Source organism: Ceratosolen solmsi, unplaced genomic scaffold, assembly GCF_000503995.2.
Source record: "Ceratosolen solmsi marchali unplaced genomic scaffold, CerSol_1.0 scaffold10, whole genome shotgun sequence".
Taxonomy (NCBI): domain Eukaryota; kingdom Metazoa; phylum Arthropoda; class Insecta; order Hymenoptera; family Agaonidae; genus Ceratosolen; species Ceratosolen solmsi.
In genome coordinates this window covers 12,016,527-12,027,318 of record NW_011948412.1, presented here as the reverse complement: position 1 = coordinate 12,027,318, position 10,792 = coordinate 12,016,527, and the positions used below count along the sequence as shown (strand labels likewise).

The window sequence follows — 10,792 nt, the reverse complement described above, 5'->3', positions numbered from 1 at the left end:
ACCATTGGCATTTATTAAATATTATAGCAATTGAGTTATGGAAATAGAGATCATTAATATAAAATGTATTGAACGAATGATTTTTTTTTTCTTCTATTGACATAATACGATTGAAATTTAGAATGAAATATTAGTATGAATTTAACTAATAATGAAATTCACGTGTGTCACGTGTTTAGAATAAATACATAAACTGCTCATATAAAATGATAGGAATTTTATTATACGATATTTTTAAAGAAGAATTTTAAAACGTATCGACTAAATATTGTAATCAAGATATTTTCGTTTATAAGCTATGCATGAATAAATATATATATATATATATACATATATATGCGTGCGTGCGTAAGCGCGCGCGCGCGCGCGCGTGTGTGTGTGTGTGTGTCTCAACACACTGGATAATTCATATTTCAAATCATTAAGGTTATGTTTGATTTATCAATAATATTTTTTCATAATTTACTATTTTAGTATAGATTACAATACCATAAAAATAATCTCGGCCAATTCGATAAATTATACTTGGAGAATTCTGAAAACAAGATTTCTCGATTCTTCTAGAATTTTCTTATCTCTAAATTTGATACACGCGCTCGTTATATAAACTGCAATACCTGTTTTATAGTAAATTATAATTTTCTTGTCGTCAACGACGACGACGACGACGACGACGACGACGACGACGACGACGACGACGATGAAAAATTTTAATGCTTATTTTTAATTTGTATTCGGCATCTGGAGTTTATAAATTTAATAAGCTTGAAAAGGTTTCTCACATTCCATGGCGTGGAGTCTACTTCAGTCATTACAATGCACAAGCATTTGTAAACAATCGTAATAATTTTATAATATTCCTAGGCATTAAACAAGATTACCGATTTACGTATTGTTGGCAAATATTATTAAACGTAATAAAGTTTTGAGTCCAATGCTAAACTAAAATTTTTTCGTAAATGACACGATGCTTAACCATATAAAAAATATAACTAATTGATGAATTAATGAATGTTAATTATAAAGAAATTCCAAACGATTGTTGCTATTGCTTTTAGTCCTCAATTATAATAATTAATCATCTTGTATATTATGAATATGACTATTTGTGATAGAAAAAATTTCCATTAATTTAATTTACGTATTATGAATGAGATACAATTGAAAAAATATAAACATAAATACATAATTGTAATTGAGAATGGATTCGATAGTTTGGTTAAATGTTCAATTTGAATTATGACTTTTCGTTATGATTTTGTGAAAAACATTGTTTGGTTATTAGTGAAGGAGAGCTTAAATCCTGAGAGGCTTAAGTTTTCTTTAGAAAACATGTGCATATACAATTGATATTGTCCGTAAAAGTCCCGTTATTTATTGGCGACATTAGAAATTATATAGAAATTGCGACATGTATTGTATTATAGTAAAACGTGCTTTTCTAAGAATTAATTTCAATTTTATGGAAGGGAAGCGGATAGTGACGCCGCCATTTTTACACAATTTAGAGTCGCGAGCTCCTATTGGACAATAATAGCGACCTCTATAATAGCGTTTCCGGTATCATATTCCGGAGAGCCAAGAACATAACCTTACAAATCAAATAGAACATTCTGTAAGCTGTGCATGATAATCCGACCACGTGAATTTTAGTCGTAAGTATAACATTAAATTTTAATATAAAATTAATGGTATTTAAGTGATATAAATGCATATTATTAAATTTAATACAAGTAAAAATTAGTTTATTAAAGAAAAATAAAGTATTTTTAGCATAAGCGAGAAATATTTTATTTTATAAAAATGATGAAAAAGGCGAAACAAGGACAATTAGAGAAGGCTGGGGCTAATGGTGATGCCTTTAATTCAAAGAAACGTAGCCATGAGGATAATGATGCTTCTCAAAGGAAAAAGTTAAAATCTAACGCAAATAATTTACCTTCTAATCAGAAAGCGAATGCTAATGTTCCGAAAAATGTGCCTACTGCGAAAGTAGATACTTTGAGCAAATTAAAGAATAAGAGCAAAGCTAAAAAGGTATAAATTTGTTAATTAGCGATCGCGATTGTATATTAATATTAATCGAGATAATTTTAATTAATAAAATTTTACAAATATAGCCGGAAAATAACGATAAAACGAATTCCACTAAGGGTAAGCAGCAATTAGTTAATAAAGTCAAGCCTAACGGAGATGTACAAAACTCTGATAAGAAAGGCTTGTCGAAAAACAAAAAATTAAAACAAAAATTAAATAATCTTGGCAATGAACAAAAAGACGCTACAAACAATTCCAGTGATAAGACTGCATCGAAGGTATATTTATATAAATATATCAAATTTACCGATTGTATATAACAAATATAAATAGAGCGCAGAAGTTAAATAATTTTGACTTCGATTTTGTATAATAATTTATATTAATTCGTTATATTCTGTAATTATAGCAAGAAAATTCTAAAGATGTGTCTAATACCGAAGACAATAAGGATGCGAAATTTAAAAATACACATAAAAGAAAGAGAGAGAAAGCTCAAAAAAATCTTAAGCCAAAACCTAAAGAAAGCCCCATATTAAATAAATCAGACTTAGATCAGGTGAAGGAAAAGATTGCTGAAATTCAGAGTCGTGAAACTCTGAGTAAAACGGCGATAAAGAAATTACGTGCTTTAAAAAAGAAAGTACGGGTTGCCGAGGAAGGAGATGGTAACTTAGAAAATACAAAGGATGTTAAGAATAATGTTAATAATTCGAATGCATCAGAAAAGAAGAAAAACGCAGCAAAGAATACAAAGCAAGAGAGTAATGTTAATAAGAAGAAATTGGAGCGTGAATCTTCAGATAGTAATGAAAGTAACAATGAAAATGTTGAGCTAGGATTACCCGTTAAAAATAGCAATAAGCCATCCGTTAAATCAAATGTTAAACAGCAAAATAACCAATTAAAAAAGACGAATAATGAAACTGTCAAATCTAAAAAAGCGAACAATCAAGTACAACAAGTAGTTAGCAAAATGGATGTAGATGACGATGATGAAGATACCGATGAGGAAGACGATGTTCAACTAGATACAGATGGTGATCTCACTCTAAATGACAATACTGCTGAAGTAGATGATGATGACGATGACGACGAAGACGATGACGAAGACGACGACGACGACGACGAAGACGACGACGACGACGATGAAGCCGGTGATGATGAATTTGAAGAATTAAATGCTGAACTAGATGATGAAGACGATGACGACGACGACGACGATGATGATGATGAGGAAGACGACGATGTCGATGACGATGATGACGAAGAGGGTGATGACGATTACAAAATGAAAGACGTAAGTGTTAAGGAAGGGAGTAATGCGAATAAACAAACATTGAATGGATCCAAAAAACAGGGCAAAGGAAATAAGGAAACAACAAATAACTTCAATAAACTGGGACCTGTTAAAGAAAAATCTGATAAATTACCTTTGGACACTAATCAGGTAAAATTCCGAAAAAATGAGGAATCAAATCAAAATGCAAAGAAAGAAGACAATGAAACAAATAAAAATAATTTTCGTGAAAACCAAAAAAATGTTGTTTTTGTAGGTAATCTAGCATACGAGTAAGTAGTAAATTAAATAAATATTCATTCGATAATTATTAGTTAATCCATATAATAATTGAAAATTAAATTTTAGCATAAATCCTGTTGATATCAAAAAGCATTTCTTATCTAAGGTTTCAAAAGTGAAGGACATTAGGATTGCTTTTGATTCAAAAACTAACAAGTCACGAGGATTTGCTCATGTTGAGTTTGAGAATACTCAAGACTGCGAGGTAAACAACAAATATTTAAAATTATAATCACAATCGAATTTACTATTAATTTTTATTAAATATTTTTAAACTTTGTGTAATTACAGAAAGCACTTTCATTACATCATACTACACTAAAAGGTAGACAGATAAATGTATTAAATGCATTGGACAAACGAGGTAAAAAACCAGATTTTCAGAAAAATAAGAATTCAAATCCATTTCAAAAATCAAGAAGATTCACGAAGCCGGAAGGGCATTCATTTAAGAAAAATCAATACTGAATAGAATATAGCTTCGATTATCAGAGAAAAAAATTTTAATATTCATCAAATAATGATCTGTCATCAAGTATTTACAGTGAAACCGATTTCTTTGACTTTAAATTAATTAATTATTTTTAAAGGAATGAATAATTACATAGTTATATTATGTAATAGTTAGACAGTAATTTGTGACGATTTCTTACATTTTATACTTTTTGTTACACACATCGTATGTATACATTCATGATATATGTATGTACGTACCACTATTTACATAAAATGCAATAAGTACATTTTATAGAAATTTACAAATAAATATTCATATATTTGTATATTTAAAATTAAATAAATAAACTCAATTTATCATATATAATACTTAATTATTGCATTGTATGAATCACATTATATCTAGTAATATAGCTTGTGTTACATACGTTATGCATACGTTAGTATGCATTCGATAGAAAAAATATATATAATTATTGTAAAGGCTATGATGGAACATGTAGAAGTTTAAAATTTTTTTTATACAACTATAATAATAATTATATATTATATTCCTAGTTTTCATATAAAGTTACTTTATTAAAAAAAAAAAATAATGTCAAAAAAAAAAAAAGGAAATATAATAAATATAGTGACAATTTTTGTGTTATTAATATAAATCATGATGGGGAAAAAAAAAATTTACCCCTGGTGGGACTCGAACCCACAATCCCCGGTTTAGGAGACCGATGCCTTATCCATTAGGCCACAGGGGCTATCATGGTAGAAACGCTCACTATCAATTATATAAGTATGAGCATTTTAAATTCATATTAAATATTTTCTAAAAACAATTACTTAATTTATATTTCATATATATATAACAACATATACTCTAACTTGTTAAAAAAAAAGGTTTTTTTTATATATAACCTAAAACGAATAGTAATTTTTTTACTTTTTTAATACCACGTGCTCGACATATTTCAAACATTTTTTAATACCGATATTGGATCCATAATTTTGAAAGAATATAATTCATGAAATATTCTCGAATAAGATTATATAGTGCTTAAACGTGAAATTTCAATGTAAGTTTAAAATTTTCTGTAAATCGGGAAACTGGAAGCATGGAAGCCATAAAGAAGACTAAGCAAATAAAAAGGAGGCGACATCGTAATTATGATGATTATAAAAAAAATTTTCTGGAAGTAACAAAGGTAATGGTAACAAATAAGAAATAGTTCTATTTAAGATTGGGGTTATATTTACTTAATCGTGCAGATGTTATTTGAAGAAAACAACAAAATAATCGAAGATTTTGATTCTGAGCAATTGGAAAATATAAGTAGAAAAAAACATCAAGTGATACAAACTGAGTCTACCGATAGTTGTGGTATTGCATATTTAATACTAATTTTCCTACACTGTAATTGTACAATATATTCGTTGTTGTTTGTTTCAATGTTATCAATTGGAAAGGAATGTTAGAGAAAACTGACCTAATAATAGAAAAGGATGAGCAAATTAAAGGTTTGACCGAAAGACTCCAACAAATGACAAATAAACTTTATGAATCGAAAAACGCTTACGTTACTTTAAAACAAGATTTCAATAAAGCTCAAAAGGTATTTGAAGTAGAATATTGAATTATAAAAATTATCTTACTTTGCATTATTGTTAAGCATATTTTTTAAAAATATTTATAAAAATTAATACAATAGCATTGTTATAAATAATTTTTTATCCGTAATGTCCGTAATACACGATCTCGCGTGATGAGCGATATATTTATTAAATGTTTCAAAGTATTTTCACGTTTACAAGATAAAAATATTAGTGTATAACACACATGAATAGAAAATGAGAATTGTAATGCTTGGATGAAAAACACAATTTTTTAACAGTTACGCGCACAAATGTTTTATCGTTTAACAATGTTTTATCGTTACCTTAAACAATAAATTTTTTATGTGCATAATTTTTGTAAATTAATTGAACTAGCATAGATCAAATGTGAAACATTATTATCAATGCCATTATATATATATATATATATATATATATATATATATATTGGTGAGGTAGGTATTTAAGGAATTAAAATTTCATCTTTTATTTTGAACATTTGATAAATAATTTATTCGTTAATTTTGAAGTGAAAACTTTTAATATCTTTTAAAGGACTGAGAAGACTATTGAAAATATAAATTTTAACTATTAAATAATAAATTATAAGTTGTTATGCAGCGAAGTCGGGGAAAACGTATCTGTAACGACATTGTCAAGTCAATACGGAGGATGGCGTGGCAGAGCCGAACAAATTCATCAATTGCAGCAGAAAATTTCTGAATTACAATTGAAAATTTCAAGTTCCGATGCATCGAGACGAAAATCTTTAGGTTCTTATAATTGTAAAGTTATACGCAGGAAATACAATAGTTTTAAATAAAAATCGCAAACTTTCTAAATTCTTTGTGTGCGCTTATTGCATAAGAAGTTCACTCTTTCGAATGAATAATTTACTCCAAGTCGTAGCAGTAGTAGCTAATGCTATGATTCTTGCGAACTAGTTAAAGCGACGGGTACTTTCTTTCCAAAATCGATATAAAAAAAAAAAAAAAAAAAAAAAAAAACAAACAAACAAACAAACAAACAAAAAAATGTAAATATAATATAATGTATTTATTAAAAAATTATTCCACATAGAGGGCAGAAGTTCGTCGAGTATTCGAAACACTGACAGAGACAGAAAACAACAAATTGAAAATTTATCAAAAGAATTGAAAGACGCGGAAAGTACATTGGAGAGCACGAAAAAGAAATTCGAGGCCGCTAAAGCTAGAATAGCCGTTTTAGAAAATGATTTTAATATGTCGAAAAAAACCATAGCACTTTTGAATGAAAAAACAACTCACGATAATCAGTTGATTAAAGCCTTACACGTATGTTTTAGCTTTAGATAGAATTTTACCAAATTGCACGTAATGATTAAAAAAAAAAAAAAAAAAAAAATCAATCTCTTTAAGGATCAATTGAAAATAATTGAGAGAAAATTTGAAGATCGAGAGTTTGATATTAAAAAGCAGAATCAGAAACTGCAAAGAGAAATTGTCCTTTTGAAGAGCGAGTTAGAAGCTTCGCAAATTCATCTAAAAAATTTTAAACGCCAACTGGACGACAAAGAGAAGGAAATTGAAATCGTGAAGTTAGAATTCGTTCGCTCATATATTTCACATACTTGGCACTGCTTTATGTTCAACAACAATAATAATAATAATAACAATAATAACAATAATAATAATAATAATCCCCATAATGATTGTAAATTTATTTATTAAATCCAGAAAGGAATCGAATTTAGATCGAAAAGCCGTCGTCGAGTCTCAACAAACTAATGACTTGCGAGAAACGTCAATGCAGAGCCCGAGGAATTGCGCCAGAGATGCAAATGAATACATTGCTATTGGGATAGCCGCCGAAGCTGAAAGAGAGAGATTGTTAGAATTAGTGACGGTCCTGAATCGACGACTAGATAAAGAAAGAAATGACTTCGAACAATTATCTGTAGGTATTTAAGTTTTTAGAGAAAGCAAATTGTTCATTAGCATTTTTTAAAGAGAAACCTTTGTATCGTGTTGATAAAAGAAACATTTATGGTTCTTTATGGTCTGTGAGAACAACAAAATAAATACATAAGAATTGAGAGAAATATTAGAAGAATTGGTAGCTAAAAATGTAGGATAATAATAAATATCAATGAAAAGTTACAATTGATTGTTTTGTGATTATTATTATGTTTTATAATAAGATGATTATAAATTCAGTCAACAAGTTCCATCGTGCCTAGATGCTTTATTTATGTATTTATTTATTCTTTTTTTTTTCTTTTTTTTCTTTTTTTCCTATTACATTACTATGCATTTTTTCTTATTTAGAACATTTATCTTCTGTACTTATCAAGCTTCTCTACTTTTAATTTTTTAATTCGTATTCAATTTTATATAATTACGAATGGCCTTTTAATTAAAAATTCTTTACAGCCATAGGGTGTTTAGAAAATAAATATAACACTAAGAGCCAAGCTATTATTATTCGTTGGGCTTGTAATAAATAATGATTAGAATATTGATTATATCGAGCGTTAATATCTTATTTATTATTATTATAAATGGTGGGTAAATTTCAAATATTATTTAGTCAAATGGTATATTTTATAAATGGTCTATTAAATGCATCGAATACTCGTTTATTTCAACTTTATATACGCATTACTCACGTAAAGTTATAATCGACTAATTGAATAATTTTCAAACAAGTTCTCAACAAAAATTGCATTTACGGCATTATAAGAATGTCGATTAAATAACAAAAATAACAATTTTTTTTCTTCATAAGCGTTGGTAAAAGTATTTTAAATTATTTACAAAATGCAAAATTTTAGGCTTTGTATTATTTTCGATAATTTCTTTCTCCTTTGTTTTGTTTTGTTTGTTTGTTTTGTTTGTTTGTTTTGTTTTGTTTGTTTGTTTGTTTGTTTGTTTTTTTTTTTTTATTGTTTTTATAGGAATCTTTTAGGAAAGAACGAAATCGAGGTGTAAAGCTTGAAACGAAGCTACGAAAAATGGAATTGGAACGCGTTGTTCTCTCAAAAGTAAATACCGGGTCTTACCGATTGAAAGCTCCTAAGCTTAATGGCGTACCGAATAATATTTCCGACGATTCAGAAGAATTTCGATTAAAGTAAATGAATGGATAATGTACAATCTAGGGAATAACGTCTCTAATTTTCCATTCATTTTGTTTTCAGATTTGAATTACTTCAGGAAGAGTGTTTGACTTTAAAGACACGCTTAACAACAATTAAAAAAGACAAGTGTGCAGATCTGGTTATGTTTAAAAAAATGTTGGATCAGACAAGAAAAATATTTAAAGATGCACACAGGTAATGGATTGTATGTGGATAATACTCAACCTGCTATAACGAATGAATTTTTTTTTAAATTTCGATTTCTATTCGCAGTGGAAAATTACCTATGATTGAATATAATTCCAGTGCTACTTTTTAAATTATTTAGAATTTTAAAAGAGCAAAAAACAGCAAAAACATTATATAAAAATTGATGGGATGTTTTATTGGGCGAAGAAAGTCAAATGTTACGAATGTACGATGAAATCGTAACCGTACACCTAACCGAACAAATTGTAATGATTTAATTTATTAAACGATAAAACGATACCTTTATATTTTATTCTCTTGATTTAAAGTTCCATAAATTGCATGAGAATATATTCAAATTCTTTTACCAATATCGAATGCCGCTCTTTATGTCTTATGCTTGATAATACGTCTGTAAAGATAATTAAGTAAATTTTTATTATAAATTAGTATTTATTGTAAGAAGTTATTGCGAATGCATCATGATTCATGATCGTTATTTTCGTTGCTTAATTAAACTTAATGACTCTCTGTTAGTAGAAATATTTGCTAACAAATGTGAAAGATAATTTACCATTGCTATTATTTTTTATGTATAATTTTTCCACGTTCTGTCGTACTTTTCATCAGCAATTAATCATTATTAACACATTTTAAATATATAAAATAGTTTATCACTAGTTATCGGATAAATATAAATTTTTATGCATAAAAATTGTCAATTATATTTTTCATTTAGTGTTGCTTCGAGTTTTTAATAAACATATGTTTATTTCTATTTGTTTTGAATATCTGATTGTTAAAGTGTATATATTGTAATTTTGGTAATCTATCGATCGTTACATTCGAGGATGCAATGTGATATAAAATCCGAATAATTTACACGTTAAAAAGAAAGCGAAAATTAAATAAAATTCTATTTTACTTATATTTCATAACAAATACACTTTATTGCTTTCTTCGTTTTCTTTTTCGTTTTCCTCCCTTGTACAAAAGCTTTGATATAAACAAATTTTTTATAAAATTATATATAAAAAAAATTTTTTTTTTTTTAACTGATAAATATGACATTATTGGTAATAGAAATTCTCAAGATAATTATAGAAAGAAAATAGTACCTCATAATAATCTTATTTATAATCAGTGATTTATTAATTACAAAATATAGTTAACATTAGTAATAATTATATATAAAGGTGATATTTCATATATATATATATATATATATATATATATATGTAATTAAAACAATTAATAATAGAAAAATGATAGGCTATGAATAGGCACAAATATAAGATAATACAGTTAAAATGCTCCGGTTCTTACCACACAGCAAATAAATTAACGGCGAATAGTATAATGCTACGTCATAAAGGCACTAATACCGCTTGGCCTCGCATATAAACCCCCTCATCTACGTATACAAAGAAGAAAAAACTCTATTATGTAATTAAATGTGCCACCGATAAGATGCAGCGCGCTTCTATATTTTTCTCGCTTCATTCTTTCTCTTTTAATTCTGTACCTCGTTTACGGAGCTAATTTGACTTTATATGACTTAGCCGATGTTTGTTCTAGCTTGGCGTTTTGCGTTCGAGTACGAATATCTTCTCTGTCTATTCATTTTATTTCGGGCTAATTCCATTTTCATAAAAAGCCGTAAATTCATCGCACAATCGAGTTTTATGGAATATCACTTAATATAATTGTTAAATAGATGGATACGTTATAGCCGTCTGTTATATTATTACAATTAAGAATAATATTTTTGGACGTACGTATGCGTTTGGATGCATGGA

At 27.8% G+C, this 10,792-nt stretch overlaps 2 protein-coding genes and 1 non-coding gene across 3 annotated transcripts; 2 read left to right on the top strand and 1 right to left on the bottom strand.

Moving 5' to 3' along the window:
- The first annotated feature begins 1,559 nt into the window (after positions 1-1,559).
- On the top strand, positions 1,560-4,330 carry LOC105364990 (glutamic acid-rich protein). Its single transcript, XM_011503037.1, has 6 exons — positions 1,560-1,655; positions 1,765-2,037; positions 2,121-2,315; positions 2,447-3,609; positions 3,686-3,824; positions 3,911-4,330. The coding sequence occupies exons 2-6, from the start codon at positions 1,804-1,806 to the stop codon at positions 4,085-4,087; spliced, it is 1,908 nt and encodes a 635-aa protein (XP_011501339.1). The 5' UTR covers positions 1,560-1,655; positions 1,765-1,803; the 3' UTR covers positions 4,088-4,330.
- Positions 4,331-4,757: 427 nt separating this feature from the next.
- TRNAR-CCU (transfer RNA arginine (anticodon CCU)) lies at positions 4,758-4,830 on the bottom strand. Its single transcript has one exon. It is a non-coding gene; the product is annotated as a tRNA-Arg (tRNA).
- A 599-nt stretch (positions 4,831-5,429) lies between these two features.
- Positions 5,430-9,003, top strand: LOC105364978 (coiled-coil domain-containing protein 13). Its single transcript, XM_011503027.1, has 7 exons — positions 5,430-5,682; positions 6,294-6,456; positions 6,764-6,999; positions 7,084-7,262; positions 7,402-7,621; positions 8,622-8,797; positions 8,865-9,003. Exons 1-7 carry the CDS (start codon positions 5,539-5,541, stop codon positions 9,001-9,003), a joined length of 1,257 nt encoding a protein of 418 aa, XP_011501329.1. The 5' UTR covers positions 5,430-5,538.
- Positions 9,004-10,792: the final 1,789 nt, after the last annotated feature.

Bases quoted from the DNA above. Each gene is read 5' to 3' on its own strand.
- LOC105364990 (XM_011503037.1), top strand. From the start codon at position 1,804: ATGATGAAAAAGGCGAAACAAGGACAATTAGAGAAGGCTGGGGCTAAT. The intron at 2,316-2,446 runs GTATATTTATAT...CTGTAATTATAG, and splicing joins GTGATAAGACTGCATCGAAG to CAAGAAAATTCTAAAGATGT. The intron at 3,610-3,685 runs GTAAGTAGTAAA...ATTAAATTTTAG, and splicing joins GTAGGTAATCTAGCATACGA to CATAAATCCTGTTGATATCA.
- LOC105364978 (XM_011503027.1), top strand. From the start codon at position 5,539: ATGTTAGAGAAAACTGACCTAATAATAGAAAAGGATGAGCAAATTAAA. The intron at 5,683-6,293 runs GTATTTGAAGTA...ATAAATTATAAG, and splicing joins ATTTCAATAAAGCTCAAAAG to TTGTTATGCAGCGAAGTCGG. The intron at 7,000-7,083 runs GTATGTTTTAGC...AATCTCTTTAAG, and splicing joins AGTTGATTAAAGCCTTACAC to GATCAATTGAAAATAATTGA.